We start from the raw sequence: 17,607 nt of genomic DNA on the forward strand, positions 1-17,607 counted from the left end.
CAGCATCTTCTCTTCAACCACCCCGATTGTCCGTTTCTCTAGGTCCATTCGATTCGGACGTAACTTGGACGCTTCGCGTATATGAATATCCACCGTAGCCTCATTCTTACGCCATCTTTGTATTTATTATACGTATCCGCAGAGTCCCGATGCCCTCGCAAACGCGGAGCCGCGGACTGGCCGATTCGGCACGGAATAAATTATGTAAATACAGCGGCGCGACGAAGGGACGCGTAATTTCTGGCTCTCTGTCCGAAGCCGGACACTTAACAGGCCGCTTTTCGACGTACTTATGTTCGCGAATCTTATCATTCGATCGTGTCCATGCACACTCGCGTTCATCTTGCGCCCGTACACGCTCCTTTATCTTCCGCCCTTTCGGTACAGGGTTAATCTGACCGGCGACGTTTTTTCCCTGGCGTGTTAATTTGCCACCAATCCGTTCCTGACGAGCTGTCAAACGTGAGACCTTCACAGAATCGATTAACCACCAGTTCTCTGCCATTTAACTGGCGAGGTGATCAACATTTTACATTTAAATAATCTAAAATAGTAATTCTTAGTGCTCCGTACGTCTAGTGTTAATATTACCCCCACTCGCAATTCTTCTGCATCGTCGAACCCAGCGAGATTCGTCGGTGATAAAATTGATCCTCAGGCAGCAATTGAATCGATCGCATGGCCAGAGCATCTTCCATGGGGAAATGTTCGTGTCAATCAAGCGGGCGTTCGCAAAAGTTTTGCGAGGAAGCGACGGACCAGCGGGATCCGAACAAAACGAGACGGCCGAACGTCCACGGTGACAATAATTTAATCCTGCTCGTCCCCGTTTCGGTGGGATCCCTCCGAAACCGGTTGGACCCTGTCCATCTTACCCGAGAAATCCGTCCGAGAGACCGGAGGTTGGAACGGGGATTCGGTAATACGAGAGAGGAGAATTAAATCCAAGTACAGCCGGCCGCGAATTAATCTATCGCAGTGCGCAAATGAAATTCACGAAAAGTAATTTCCGACTTCTGATAAGCCGGCCTGTCAGACGGCCGCTGATCGATTTAATTTCGCCGGGGCGTTCTCCAGCTACGTTTGTTCGCGTGGTCCTGTGTCAGGTATCTTCTCGGACGACAGGATGTTAACGCAATGATTAAACGACCTCAAAGCGGGGAGAAATTGATGGCCAATTTCGGCGAAAGTCGGCACCGGAAGATGCATCTTGTATTTTGGCCAATTCAATGCCGGTTAATGTTCACTCGGAACGTAGCAGTTGTGTAACGTGTTATTCTGTCCTCGAAGATCGGAAATATCCTCGTTTTTCCAACTTTTTACATAGAAATCAAAACGAAGCAAAATTTTCTTCGGCAATTCAAGGATTTTCTAAAAATTAAGACTCGAGACAAAGGTGTTTCCCCGCGTACGCGCGGATTCCATAAGCCTTCGAAGATCAGTCGAGTGGTAAAATTTGAACCTGTGAACCACGGGGGAGGGGGGAAGTGTCCATTGTCTCTTTCCGGAAAGGCTCCGTGCGTCGGTCACGGAACCTGACCGGCCAGTGATATTAGGCGTGTTTCCTTAATTGGGCGATATCTTTCGTCGCTAGCCGATCCGATTTATCGTTCTTGCGGATTCGTTAAATAGCGCGCACATCGAGGCGTAACAACGACGCCGAAGTCGCGGCGACGGGCGCTGGATCGCGCGGCGGCAAAGGTCGCGCGAATTGTAAATCGACGCCATAAATCGAGAAGCCGGTGGAGAAGACGGGGAGAACGAACGGGCAGGGAATGGGGAATAAAGAGACGGCAAAATAGCGTTCGAACGGCCGTAATCGATGGCCGGCGTTTTCGAGCCCCGGCTTTCCGTTCATCTTAACGCTCTATTTGTTGCAAAGAACGCTCGGCGAGCCGCCTCTCTATGGATGAGATCCGCAGGCAGCAATTGCTCTCGAGAGAAAAGCATTTCTCGGATACCGAGCTCACAGTATAATCAATATCGCGTCGAATACATAGAGGAATAATATTATCTTGACCTTGGAAAAATATAGCGTCGAGTACACATATCGAAATCGACCATTGATGCAAAGACGTGTCAGATACGTCCTCTTTTTTTTTATGATATTGTAATCAACAGATATTACTATAAACAGATATTAACAGAAACGATACGTTAAATAAATGGGACTATCCGTCATATCGAATGCCATTTAATTTGTATGTCAAGGGGTTAATTGCTTATTGCGAACGAGAGTTGCTTGTACCGTTGAACATCATCTCCTGAGAAATTAAATTACCTATTCTGGATACTGGAAACAGTGTTAGGTTGTTGCACATGAAATGTCAGATTTTAGAACGTAAATGTTAGAAACCGTTCGGATCAAGAAATATTACAGTCAACCGTGTTGTCTTCAATTTTAATTCAAATATATAATTTGAATTTTCTCTATTCGTAGATAATGAAAAGGGCTATGAAATGGAGATGACGATCTTAACCCTAGAGCAGTCGCGCCCGGTCTCACAGACCGACTTTATTTACTCATAACCGAAGGAGAGATTGTTTATTCGTGAATATGTAATAATTTCCATTATTGTACTTCTATTCCTTCGGAATTAAAAACAATGCATCATATGTGTCTTGTTATTTGAACCCAGTGACATTTTTAGTGAGAAATAAGGTTACGAAAATTCGCGCGACCACCCTAGGGTTAAGTAAGTGACCAAAAAATTCAGTTTATACCGCAAAATAATTTTTCAAGGCATCAAAGTCAACGTACAATGAAAATCAATGTTCCTTTCTCTTCCACGGACTTATCGGAGACGAAGAAATTTAAATCGTAGCTGCGAAAAAAATTACGCGGCAGGAGGTTAAACGGTTCGGCCGGAACAATGCAGCGTTTGAAATATTTTGGATTACACACGGAACACTTTTCTCGAAATTTCCGCGAGCGGAGCTTCCCACACACGATTATCTAACCCCGCGATACCTGGACAGCACACCTTCGAGCCGCAGCCTACACGTTCGGCACGGAGGAGGCGTTTACGCGATTCCCGGCGATATCGGACGTACAGGTCACTCTCCGTCGATTATATCGATTATCGATCGGCAGGATCTCTCCCGGCTGGGCTTAATGCCAGGCCCTTAAACGGCTCGCTAGGCACGGGAAAGGAAGGACTGGCTTACCGTGGCTCGAAACAATTAAGGCTGACTTACGCGCGTGGCCGAGGCGCGCACCAGCCGCGTTAAAAGAGCAAACGAGTTGCCGGCCGGCATCTTTCCGCGGGCCCCCAGCATCAGATAATGCAAACCGCGGCCCTGTCATCTCGGAAGAATTTACCGGCGACACCGGAGAGGACCAAGCGAGAGAAGTCAGCCCGGAGTCCCGCGGGTTCCTCTATCGTGCGAGCTGAATCTTGATCCTCGCGCGCCTCTCTCTGCGTACGCGCGAATGGATTTTCCACGAAAATCCCTCCTCGCGTTCGGGACGCTGGGGGCTCGCTTTTGATCGCGAATTCCCCGGCAGATGGGAAACTCGAGATCGCCCGCTAATTGCCCGGTATCCTCGGCAACTTCGCGCAGGAATTGTTTCGCTTTTGATGCGCGCGCGATTTTTCCGCCGGCTTTCGTTGCCTCGCGTGCTTATCTCTGTCTTTTTATGGATCCCGCGCGCTCGTACAGAACTCTCGTCTTACGTCATAAATTACTGCCGCCACAGGTGACGAGAATTTACTTTCTCCGAGAGGAAGCGTGCGCCGCGGTACAGATTAATAGCGCGTCGAGTACCGGGCTTGTTGATAATCTGCTGCGAATGCGCGTACGAAGTCACGTTTTTCCAAGATATTTTTACTGGCCGGAGAATATCAACGCTTATCTGAGACCGTGAGATCGGAATGATTTTTAACGCAAAGACATGTCGCAAGGCTGCGGATTTTATATGTAAGGATCAACTTTCAGTTCCCCAAAATTGATATTTTGTGCAATGTATTCTGGCGCCGCATCGTGCAAACTTCAGGGGAAACATTTGCAACGTTGGTTTCGTGAAATCTTTTGAAAAGGGAAGGCCACAGAAAAGACGACACCGCAACCATCGGACGATGAATAGCCGCATGAAAACAATCATGCGTCAAGCAGTTTGACCGATCACTGTAGAAGCAACAGATATGTATTCAGACACGGTGCGCTAAGAATAATATTTTCCGAGGACGTGTTCGCGACCTTTCTTTGAACATTATAACTCTGCCATGTTGCGGTCCGAATCGAAGAATTTGGGGACAGTTTTATGTTTCAGCTATACAATATACTAAAATGAAGATATACAGTCGAGGACAAAAATGGGTGGACAGTTAGTGGAAATAGGTAAAAATGAAGTTTAGTCGAACTAACATGACTGTTACAAACTTAAGATATATTTATCATATATCCTGATAGTGTATAGATTATTTAGCGAATTATACATCTGTATGTAAACACGCTGTACTATAACGAAAATGTCAGCTATTTATCAGGAGACAAAAATAAGTTAATGTTATCGTGAGGGAAGAAATGTATACAAACATTAGGCACTGGTCACGCTTGCATGCAGTGATCACCATCAAATTTATTAGTGCCAATTCAAGCTTCGTACAAGTAAGAACATTTACACAATAATTGCAGGATGCCAGAAACGAAAGAAATTTCATATCAAATTCGCCATTTAATTGTATCGGACTGCTGTAAGAAATTAAGTCACCGCGTAATAACTCGGAAGTGCAACGTATTTAAAAGAGCAATAGGAAAAATTTATAAAAAATGTCTACTTAAAAATTTATAAAATATGTACCACCATACAAAACGACCGTCGCATTTTTCGTACAAGTCGAAAAGATCGAACGATTGCAGCAGGAAGTATAGCAGAAATGGTGGAAGTAAATGTTTCAACAAAATAATGAAACGAAGACTGCACGAAGCTGGTCCAACGTAAGGCTAGACGTAAGCCATATATTATTACAAGAAATATGAGAAAACGTTTAGCGTTTGCAAAAAAATATGTGAATATACCACTAGCATTCTGGAAAAATATAATTTGGAGCAACGAAAGTTTGAGTTGCAGCATTTAAAAAAAGAAGCACAAAGTCTAGAGACAAAAACATGAAGCGTATAAGAGATCATTTATTACACCCACAGTTGAATTTGACGGTGGATCATTAATGGTGTGTGGGTGCTTCTCGCGAAACGGAATTGGTACGTTAGTACAAATTGACGGAATTATGAATGCAGAAAATATATTAATATACTAAATGAAAATTTAGAAGAAGCAGTGGTAAAAATGGGTTGCGACAACGAATTTGTCTTTCAATCAGACAATGACCCCAAGCACACCAGTAAGAAAACTAATAAATTTTTTAAGGATTCCAATATTAAATTGCTTGAATGACCGGCCCAGAGACCAGACTTGAATCCTGTCGAGAACTTATGGAGTTTACTGAGCGCAAAAGTTCCATTGCACCAGCGAAATAATAAGGTTGATTGTTTCAAAAGATTACAGTCTGAATATGAAAAAATTAGTAGCGATTATATGGAAAAGTTAATACAAAGTATTCCTCGACGTCTGGAAGCAGTAATACAAGCAAAAGGCGACAATACCAAGTATTAATTTTGTTGTGTTCCATTTATTACACATTTCATTGAGTGTCCACTTATTTTTGTCTCCAGATAAATAGCTGTCACTTTCGTTATGGTACGGCGTGTTTACACAAACATGTAAATATGAACTTCAATTATTCGCTAAATAATCTATACACTATAAAGCTATATAATAAATAAAACTTGAATTTATAACAGTCACGTTAATTCGATAAACTTCATTTTTACCTGTTTCCTCTAACTACCCACTTATTTCTGTCCCCGACTTGTATATTGGTGATAGAAGAGGATGTGTCGGACGACGTGGAATTAGAAACTCTTCATGCTGAAAAATAAGACAAAGCGTTCGCTTACCAGGCATGCAGACACAGCGGAAGGTTCCAGGATCGTCCAAGCAGGAGCCGTCGTTTTGGCAGGGATGAGATTCGCACTCGTTCACGTTCGTTTCGCATCTTGGTCCGGTGAATCCTTGCGTGCAGTTGCAGGCGAAAGAACCGGGCGTGTTTACGCAGATGCCATCGTGTTCGCACGGGGATCCTGCGCAGAAACAACAATTTTATGGAACGAATCTTAAACCATTAACTAACATAATAATTGCCCACAACGCGCATTGAGAGCAGAAATAAAAATAAAATAAAAAATAGTAACACGAAGAAGATAGAAATAAACCAATGGAATTTAACAGAATGGATTGTAGATTTTCTTTTAATAATAAAACTCCGAGTGAAAGATACAGATCAGAATTAAGGGAAAAGTTAGTGGAAAATTGTTCGACGAAAACCATAATCGGGACTATGGCCGACTTCGCAGAGACAATCGACAGGGAGATGAGGCAGAGGGTCCCGCGGGAATTGTTCACGCGACCGTAGGATGCTAGATCATGAAAGGGCCGATAATTAAAGCTGCTGCGAACAGCGGCGAACGCGTGGCGCATAATAATTAATAGCCGTGCAAGAATCAAAGTCCAGCACGCAGGTGCATCCCCCGTGGGACGGACGACAAATACACGAGCTAGTGCACCTTAATTGGCCAAGTCGGCGCACTTTTTCGAGGAAGCTGCCATTAGGGAAAGAAGGGGAAGATGCTCGAGGCATGGGCGACCATAAGAAGGAAGCGGATTCCACGGGTACCATTCTTCTCTCTCTTGGCCTCTCTTGGCAAAGAATCCGAGTCGCGGGGACTCTTTTCCCTGAGCTATGCGATTCGCGTTAATTGCAATAAGATAATTACGGCTGACAGCTGTCCGGCAGATTTTCGCTCGCGAAATGAGCGTTTCATTAAGGGCTTAACCTGCCTCAAAATGCCGGGCTTAGTACCGCTCCCACGCGTTTCACGGCGGAGCTCGTGTAATTGGCATTTCGCGCGCCGATTGATCAAACAGAAGCATTATATTGTAATATAGTCTAGAATATAAAAAGTCTCAATAGGGAATTTCAAGTCCTCGGCAGGCCTTGATTTTTAAACGAAATTTTGGAGATTTGTCATACGTTTTATTTTGAGTTGTTGCATGCATCTGATAAAAATTCGTAAATGTTGAATGAGACAACTTTAATTTTTTAAATACGAATCTAGATGTATCTAGATACATTCACGCGGAGCAATAAGATTTCAGTTTTACCGACTGAGCCGAATAGGGAAGAACAGTGCGAAGCACCTACAGTAAGAACCATAACTGAACCAATAACCACAACTTTTGTGTAAATCATTATTTATTGCTAGGAATATAGAAGAATAACAAAAAATAAATATTATAATTATTTTTATCATAGTTAGAAGTAACTAAAGAAATTTTTTCAATAACTAATGTGTCCTCGTATAGCAATGACGAACAAAATAGATTGACTCGGTTTTGCACCGGTCCGTAGAAGAAATGTGTACGTGGAATGTTCTAGTAGTATGTTTACATCTAGCATTTTGGTATGTATGTTTACAAAATATTCTACATCTTAACACTCAATTTTTCGCAGTCAGTCGAACGGAAAAGCACGCAAGTGAAGTAAGAATAAACATGAAATCAATTGCTCCAAATTGTTTAAAAAAGTAATTTCTCTTTTGAATAATGGTTTGTCAACACGTAAGACGGCGAAAAATTGCAGTGTTAGTCAATCGACAGTGCAGAGAATAAGAAAAAAATACTGTAAAGCTATATTATTAAATGTTGGAAGAAGACCAAAGAAATTATCACCGCAGGATGAACGAAGGATTATACGGTTTGTCTCATCTGGTGAAGCTTCAAGTGCCAATATGGCTGCAAAATTATTAAAAGAAGATACGAATATACAAATAAGCCAGTGGACAGCACGAAGAACCCTCAAACGAGGTGAGATTAGATGCATTAAGAAAAAAAAGAAGCCAATGTCATCGAAAAGAATATAAAACTTCATTTGGAATTTGCTGACAAATATCGCAACTGGACAACTACTGACTGGGAACGGGTTATTTGGCCCGACGAGAGCAAAATTAATAGAATTTGTTCAGATGGTATGTCTTGGTGCTGAATTCGTAAAAACGAAAGACTTAAACCACGACATGTGAAACAAACGTTAAAGCATGGAGGCGGATCTCTAATGTTCTGGGGGTGTCTAACAGCATTTGGTGTTGGATCACTACACCGAATTAATGGCACCATGAATCAATACATGTACAAGGATATTTTACAAGATCATCTTATAGACGCTGTTGAAAATATGCCTTTTGAAGAAAAAAATGTAATTTTCATGCATGACAGAGATCCTAAGCACACTGCTAAAAGTGTAAAAAATTGGCTTAGTACTAATAAATTTTCTGTTCTGGATTGGCCTGCACAGAGCGCCGACCTCAACCCCATAGAGAATCTATGGGGTTTACTAAAAAGACGGCTTCGGGATTCATATGACTCCCAACCAACTTCAATCACAGTTTTGTATGATAGAATTCAAGTACAAGGGGGGGGGGGGCAAACATCTCCGGATTATTGTAAAAAATTAGTAGAAAGTATGCCAAAGCGAATTAGCGCAGTTTTACAAGCAAAAAGGCTGAGGACGAAAAATTAAAAATAAATAATATATTAAATATTGCCAAGTATTGAACGTGGTGCAAAACCGAGTCAATCTATTTTTTTTTTGTCATTGCTAAACGAGGAGACATTATTTATTGAAAAAAATGTCTTCAGTTACTTCTAACTATGATACAAATAACTATAATGTTTATTTTTTGTTATTCTTCTATATACCTTGCAATAAATAATAATTTACACAAAAACCGTGGTTATTGGTTCACAGTTATGCTCCTTACTGTACGTAGAAGAAATTTCATTTATGTCACCCACTAAATAAAAATGATAAGGGTGTCCCATCTTTCTGCGCATTTTGGTCTGTCCGTTGTTCGATAGAAGCGGGAAAAGGGTGCACGAGGGAGAAAGATACAGGAAGAGGGAACGGGAAAGTAGCGAGCCGCGGGCTCGTTCCCAGGACAACGCGTACAATTATCCCGCGATATTTATGAACTTTTCTAAGGGCAACGACAGAGCAGCTCGCCGGGGCCGTTTATAAAGTGGCGTCGTCGGCGCAGCCCGTGGCACGCTCGCATACCGGCTTCGTGTAATTCGCCGACTGTTTTTCCGACCCCGGCCAGGTAATTGCTGTCGCCGCGCGCGACGTTTGACCGCTGCGCGGAAGAACCCGCTGAAAGAAACGAAACCGGGTAGAAAAGACGGCCGAGGGGTTGTATGTGTGTTACGGGGCAGCCAGGGGGCTAGCAAGAAACGCATTGCTCCGTCGTGTTCGCAATCGAGCGGCGAGCGACCAACAGATGACGAATCGGCCGGGAGACGTCGGTTGTCCGGGGATCCTCAAGGACATCCGCCTCGAAAACGATCCAGCCCATGCCGCGGATCGATCTGCGGGAAAGTTCAGGATCGAGTGGTCGTCGTCTGCGACAACCCTCTGCGGTCTCAACAACTTCCGCCGTTTCAGCGAGGTCGCAATTTATTTCACCGTTTTCTCTTCAAATAACTTAACGCCGAATCATGGTAGTTTGTAATACAGGGTGGCCTAAAAATTTTGTACCCAAGGGGCGATTCCTAAGGTGATTTGAAGTAACTTTTTCCTTTGCGAAAATGTTTTCCGCAGCTTTGCGAAGGAGTTATTAAATAACCAGCATCAGATTTATAAAGCTTGCACTTACATTTCAATTAGAATAGTCGAGACAATAGTCCAAGTGAGCTACCGAACTTCCGAATTCGCACGATCGCGATTGTTCCTGATCGAGAGACCACCGGCGTGCCTTGATACAGAAATTTCAAAGCACGAATTACCCGGCTGCCAACTCGCGCCGCTCTTCGCCGGTTCCGTAATACTCGAGGCGCATCGATGCGCGTAATATCGCGGATAATCGATCAATCGTATTCCCTCGGAGGCGCAGTTTGCGAGTTTCGTACGGTCGGTAGCCGGGACTGGTCTCTCGCTCGATCTCGTCTCGCGTTTCTTGCGGGCCGGGCCGGGCCGCTCTTAGGGAACTTAATCTACCAGAAAATATGCAATCTTGATAATAACAGTGCACCGGCTCGAGCCGCGAGATCATTATGGTTGTTATTAAACTTAAAATAACAATTTAGCGTTTAATTAGATGCCGGTGTACCGCTGTGCCACTCTCGCGGAGACGCCTGGAAACGGACAAAGAGCGCTCCCAAAGCCTCCGTTTCCGGTCAAAATCTTATTAAGAACAGCATCCTGTTTCGAAGTGTTTCCATTACTCTGTTCGGATTCTTGGACAGTCTGGAACGTCTGGGAAGCGAGCCACTTTAAGTGGATTTCCTTAAGGAACGAAGAGAAAGTCTTCTGTGAAGAGAGCTATCAAAAGAGCTCTCGGGGATTTAGTTATATTATAATAACAGCTACTTCTTATTGATATATGCATGTTTGGAAAGTGACAGCCTATCCTGGGAGAAACATAGGAATCTAAACTTCTTAACACGTTGACTGCCAAACTAGAAACCCCAAAAATTCCATAAAATCAAAGTAAGTTATTTAATGAAATAAAAATTGAAAATAATTATGTTGTAAGTTTTTATGCTTACAGATTTATTTAAACTCTCCGTTCGCTCACTCGTACTTCTCCGCTCGCCCGCTCGAATATCTCGAATATATCTCTCTTCGCTCGCCCGAGTACCTCTGCCTAAATACGTTTCTGTTACCGATCGTTCTTGTTTGTCTCTCACTCATTCCCTCTCACTCTTTCCTCATCCGACCTATCATTCGCTCCGTTTCAGATACATTCGATCACTCATTCGTCGTTACGCACATGCTCTCTCTTTCTCTCTCACACACAGTCACTACAGTTTAATGTATGATATTGAGTAGTCCTCCAACTTTCTTGCATTTTACAGATCCTAAACAAATTTGGTACGACGAATATATTAACGTAAAAATTAATTTTAAAGCTTGGACAAATAATTCTGTCACCCACATATGGGTGACATGGCATCCAACGTGTCACACGTGGGTGACATGGCAGCGGCTCGCAGACCGCACGTCTTTGATTACGGGTTAAGGTTAATATTAATAATAAAGACGTCGAGTGTTCTGCGTAGCCACAGTCTACGAATTTCCACCCTGATTCGAGAATGTACAGGGTTGTCGATAATCGTAGAAAAATCGATGGTAGCCGATTCCTGGCCAAGAGGATACAGTTGAAAGCGTCCCCATTGGTAATATCCAGCGGTAGCCCCCGGATTTCCAAGGTGGTGCAGGTATGCCGGGCGTCCAGGCCAGGTATACGAACTGCCTGTGCTCGTATCGGTTTACCATTGTCAGGGCAACGTTGTCAAATTTCGGTGTAACAATGGGTCTTTGTTTAGCCGGCAGGTAGCGAACGGCGGAGAGCCGCCCGTGCTCCTTCGACGAGGATCCGGCCTCGAGTCAACTTCTCCACGAAAACGAAGGATGAGGAAGCCCGAGGAACAGGGGATTTCGTTACTCGTCGCGCCGCGCGCGTTGTTTGCGCTGGCACGCAATCAGCGAACTTGCGGAACTCGCACGAAGCCCGTTATGTTCCAGAAAAAAAAAAAAAAACACCGAGAAATTTAATATAAGGGGGGAAATTTGCTGTATTATTCACAGCTCCACCCGAGGGCATCCGGGATTCATTGACACTTTTGTGGAACGGGTCGATTTGACCGACTTCAAATTCCCTGCTTAATCATCGAACTGTTGACTGCCACAGTATTTTCCGTAAAAATCTCTTCAGTGACTCGAGAAAATCAAGAAAGCTGTCCAAATGGTCGATATCACTGGTAAATAACAGCTTTTAATTTTGAAAAAGTAAAAAATAACGTAGAAAATATATGAACGTAATTTTTTACATTTTTTATAAGATTTCTAAGTCTTATATACAGGGTGTAAAAAAACCATTCAATATTTCTATGGTATGTAGAACACACTGTGCTGAGTAAAAAAGCCTTAGTAAACGTAGGTCAAAAGGTCAACCGTTTCTGAGATATGAACATTATCGTTTGCTGCTGAATGTCCTCCTTCAAGTGCCGACAGTAGATTTCATTCGGAATGAGTCAGTTCTGTAGCGGAAAATCATAACACGTGGAAAATTCTCTATAAATATCGAAAAGCCAGTAGTAAATGAATCATGATGTTAGCAAACAAAAATGTCTATATTTACTATTTACTTGTCTATGTTTACTAAAGCTTTTTTACTCGGTACAGTGTATCCTATATACCATATAAATATTGAATGCTTTTTGTTAAACACCCTGTATAGGTAGTGTTCCTTCTCGAGAATTTCTCAAGACATTTTATAATTGATTATTTCTCATTTCTCGAGAAAAATTCCAGTATTTCTCAAGAAATTTAAATTTAGGAAAATTCTTATGAATCTCATTTATTTGATAACATATAAATTCTTAAATTCTCTTAAATTCTTATTTAAAACTTTAGAGAAACTGAATACTGAATCGAGTTTCTTGTTGTTATTAAAGAAGAAATATCTAAAAGAAGAGACAAGATTGTTGTATCCCTTATAAAATATCTGCATAATCCAGAATCTCTGCAAAAAGATTCAGAAGATCCATTTTTTTATTTAACATCCAAGGCAGATATGTATAAAATGGCAAAACAAATTCTAAGCAGACTTTTCGGAAAATATAACAATGATTCTTATGAAAATAGTAAAAAACTTTCAGATTCTCAGAACGAGGAACTATCATTGGAAAAACAGTTAGAATTAGAAATTGCAGATAGCCTTCAAGAATTTAGTGTCAAGAGTTTAGCGGCAGAAGAAAATAAATTCCGGACTCTAACAAAGGAATTCCAAATTTTTGAGTCCACTGAAAAAAGGACACCCTATCTTCAGCAACTATTTGATGTTCTGTATACGCTAAAGCCAACATCCACACAAAATGAAAGAAATTTTTCTATGGCTACAGATTTTGTTATAAAAAAAAAGAAGTAGATTGTCTGATTCTACATTAGACGCATTATTCTTCTTAGGAAGTCATTTCAAAACAAAAGCGTAATGTTTCACTTTATAAAAGTTTGGTAAAAGTTTCCCAATATTTTTTTATTTTATTAAAAATTCTCGAGAAAAATGTTGAGAAATCAGGAACACTAGGCAGACGGTAAGGTCTGCAGAATTTTATATAGAATTACTGTGCTTACGCAAACACGTGGCACGTCTCTATCTCCGCGAGACCGAATTATACCGCTGAAAAAAGTCATGTTCGAGTCATCGAGTGTCCCGATGGACGTCTCAAGCAGACCCCGGACAAAACACAGAGGCGGTCATTTGGGGCCTCGTGTCTCCCGACGACGTTAATTGCAATTTTATTCGGGCCCGAAGAACGCCGGACGACGGAAAGTCCGTTTTCGTGGTAACGTAGCCCGGTTTTTCGAATCGCGTTCCCCACAAAGGAAAAGCAGACTGCCGGAGAACGGCTAATTTCAGGGAAGGAGGCAATTTATTCGTCGCTGTTCCCGCGAGGGATGTCTGTCCGTGGAGATAAGGTTGTCTCGTGCGTATTTCGTGCGACGACGACGACGCCGCGGCTCTTTCTTGCGATTCGTCCGGCGATGGCGAACCGCGGCGTGGACGAAGAAGAAACCTTCCTCCCCCGGCTTTCCCTCGCTCCCTCGGGACTTATAAATATTTACGCCGGATTCCTGAAAACGTCGGTCCATTTGCGGCGAAGGACCACCGCAAACCGGGTCGTTCGCTCGACCGCGGCCGTCCGCGGTGTTGAATTACCATCGGCCATCTTGTCGGGTCCTGAAATTCTCCGAGACCCGCGAAGGTGACACCGTCGAGACGTCATAATTTGTAACAGCGAAATGAAAGCGTTGTCGCAGAACCACTTTTTTCGATTCTTCTCTTTTTAATATATGCCGTCATGCGACTAAGATCGCAACCAAGATCTTTGCTTCTTGGAAAGATCTCTGGTCTCAGCGAGTCCTCCTTTTTGGCGCTCTTTTATGAATAGACTGCTAGGTCTACAGGTGAAATTAATAACATCTTTCAAAATTTATGCAAATTACTATTCGTATAGACAAATAGAAAATTACTAAGGAAGAATTATAAAATTTTCTACACAGCTTACTATCTGCCAAGCCTTGTTCAATAGCAGTTTCAAATAAAAGTAGATTCTGGTACTGTGCCATAATCCGTACAGCACTCTCACAATATTTAAATGTCTGTCCTTTTGAATTGCACGTAATTGTTCCGTAAATGTTGAAGCATAATTTCGAGCAGATAAAGGGTCGCCGAGCAACGTTAACTGTAGCAATATAATAGAATGATTAACAAGATGAGCGTTCGCAAAAAGGAGTCCTCGAGAGTTGTTTCAATTCGCGTACCGCCGAGGGGTCTTGGTAAAAAGAAACGAACGGTTAATTAACAAGTGCGGCCCGCTTATCTTCCGGATTCGTTAAAATATCAATTAAACGAGTTAGCGTTATTCGCCGAAGGGGGAGCTCGATATTACGATCCCCTAATGCAAATCCGATCGGTGGGAAGCGGACGCGACTAGCGCGGTAATTAAGGAATTATCGGAGTTAATCCGCGATCTCGGGGGCTACTTCGGGCTCCGGATTATCTCGATTAAACGAAAGCAGAATACGAATAAGTTCTCTTCCGTGGTTTTGCCACGAGCCATAAACCGCTCGAGTTATTATGCCGAGCACGCGAGGAGGTTGTAAACGGAGCCGCGAGAGCCACGCGAGATAATAAACGGACATATTCATTTCGAGCGAAGACGGGGAAAGTAATCGAAAATATTAGAAAACGGCGCCCAGGGGGTTGAATGATCTCGGAAGCGTCATCGATCCGACCGATAATTACAAGCGTCGGCCGATCGGTGAGCTACTCCTCGGTGATTTCAATGCCGACGGCAAGAAGAGCTGTCGCGTTTATCGGCCCGTAGCATCTGAGAGGGCCGCAAGCAATCGTTCGAAGACAGAGAGAGAGAGAGAGACAGAGAGATACGAGGAGGGAGGGGGAAGGGAGCAGAGATGAGCAGGAAGAAAGTCGACGTTCCCCCGGATTTAATGACTGGTACCACCGAAAGGCCGCAAAGAGAAACAAAGGAGTGGGATAAATGAGATGGGGAGGGCGTGAGCTTCGACTAATCACTCGGCCGGTATTAAAAATCTTAAACTGGAACAGGGCTGCTGGAAAATCGGTCCGTTGATGGATTATGATCGTGCAGAAATCCCGCTGGATAAATTCGATGCCGTTCACCAGAGAAACAAAACAGCCTGCCGCAAAAAAGTAATGAATCCCAGGTTTGCGTTTATCGAATTTTAAAACTGTGAATTCGTTATTGAACAATGTCTAATAAAAGAAAAACTTCTTGCTATTTAAAATCTAGTATGGAAACTTCAAATCAAATTTCATCAAAGCCAAAATAGTTGATCATTGGATAATGAGAAATTAAGAAAAAGTTCTATAGAGCACAATATCGAAGGATGTTACGTTTGTAGAATTATTTGATTCAATGATGATTGAACCCTGACGATTCGGTGTTTAATAAAACAGACAAATATTGATTTATACCACTTTTGCATCGAATGGCTGAAACATAAAATAAAATTTCGACCAATCAGATGGTACATCAATTGCCTAAAATCAATGGGAATGGGATTGCTTTATTACGCTATTACGCTTCGTTGATCCCGGACGATTAGTATTCAAGAATTGCATGGATATTCATGGAGTTTTTACGAGTGTCTTCTTTATTGCTGTATATTGAATGGTAGTGATCGTAAAATCAAATTATTGCTAAATTCTCGATGACTTTATCGAGGAGCGTAGCAGCAACGCCCCCGAACGTACCCAAGGGCCATCAGGACGAGCACAAGAAAAAGAAGAGAAAACGTCCAGGAAGAATCGTTCTGGTCCCCGGGGGGAAAAGGCTCTCTTTGAGTAATGTCTTCCTAATTACAATCCTCGCGTTCGAAGCATGACACACGGGTACTGTCTACCGGCCAAAAGGGAACGGGTTCCCGAATGGGGGCCCGCTCCTCGCCCAGAAAAACTGGGATCCTTAATTCATTATGCGGCTATAAAAAACTTTAACGGCCGAAATCTGGTGCAGGGGAGTTTGGTCCAGAACTCTTCGACCGCTTTCTCCCGGAGAGCACTATCCCGAGGACTATTCACGGCAACCCGTCAATTTTTTCGGGAAATAAAACGCGGCTCCGTCGCGGGAAAAAAAGGGCACGCGAGAACTTAGGTTCTTAGCTCAGGCGCTCTCATGGTTTGATATGCGTGAATTTCAATCGGGCCGACTGCTTTACCGTGACCGAATCGTTAGGCGTGATAGCTATCCTTAGGTATAATAATCATGGAGCGTTTGAAAGTTCCAAGTCCGATGAGTATAATTCCATTTATAAGTCCATTTTTGGAAATCTTTTCGACGATTTTAGTTTATTGCACATGTAGAACATAGAAATAGTTTGGTGAAATATGATACAAATAAATAGATATTTTGTTCAAAAAGTGCAAAAAGCCGCAAAAAGAATTGTGCAAAAAGGTGCTCAATCTATTTTTCGTTAATAATTAATTCCGCAACGACGAAAGGAAGGACTTTCTCGAAAATGGTAATAAAAGCAGTGTAGTACAAGGAGGGACTGCATAAATCTCCGTTATTGTGTTGTAGCGGGGGTAATTAAAAGATTCCGCGCGTCAGTCGTCCGATATCGTTGAGCGTTTGGTAAATTAGTGGAAAGGAGGATCGGTCGAGGTGTCTAATGAAATCGAGAGAACGAATGGACGGCCGCTTGTTACTCGGGCTCTAATGACCAGGATGATCTAAACAGTGTCTTTTCTCGCGGCGAAACGAGCGCGATTGGTAAGGTTCACCCCCGAAATCCAATTAATTCCCGAGCATGGTTGATTAACGCGCCGAGGGAACACGGCCACGAGTTACTAATGCGAGAGAGGATACGTACGAGAGTCCATCTCTCGTTCGGGAGGGGCGAGAGGCAGAGGGAGCAGTCGGGCCGCAAACGCGATACAAAAGAAGTGTTTCTGATTATTAATGAAGTGTCTTTGTCTGGAACGAAACGCATTAACCGGTACGCTCACCTACGGCAGGCGGCGCGTATTTATTATCAAGCGAATGAAAGGGTTTACTCGGGTATGTTTCCGAGTGCTCCTTCTGCTGCCCGTCCTATTCGTGTTTTCCTTTTTCCGAGCTCGCGTACCAACAATTTCAGAAGACTCCACTTTGTCCTGTTTCGCTCTTGTCTTCATTACCGTTAACCTTATTTTCACTATTTCTTGCTCTTGTTCCGCTACAATTATAATATTGAATATTGTCGACACCAAACAGGCACGTCGAGCGACAAGGCAGCAGATGCCTCTATGCTTCTATCGAAGAAATTCCACGGGCAATATTTTCTTTATGTAAGACGTCTCATACGCGCGGTTCCGAGAAATGAAAATTGGCATATTGCCATGCGATAGAAGTATGAAGCACGAGAGCGCCGATCAACTCCATTACGAGTTTCGCAAGAA

The 17,607-nt window shown here is 43.0% G+C and overlaps 1 protein-coding gene across 3 annotated transcripts in view; it reads right to left on the reverse strand.

Annotated features, from left to right (window-relative positions):
• N (neurogenic locus Notch protein) overlaps nucleotides 1-17,607 on the reverse strand; it is a 326,309-nt gene that overhangs the window by 96,848 nt on the left and 211,854 nt on the right. For all 3 annotated transcript variants that reach the window (XM_076798609.1, XM_076798608.1, XM_076798610.1), the window contains one exon: nucleotides 5,962-6,144. In XM_076798609.1, the coding sequence (XP_076654724.1) occupies nucleotides 5,962-6,144 (183 nt within the window). The remainder of the gene's footprint in view (nucleotides 1-5,961; nucleotides 6,145-17,607) is intronic.

This window comes from Halictus rubicundus, chromosome 12 (genome assembly GCF_050948215.1).
Source record: "Halictus rubicundus isolate RS-2024b chromosome 12, iyHalRubi1_principal, whole genome shotgun sequence".
NCBI lineage: Eukaryota > Metazoa > Arthropoda > Insecta > Hymenoptera > Halictidae > Halictus > Halictus rubicundus.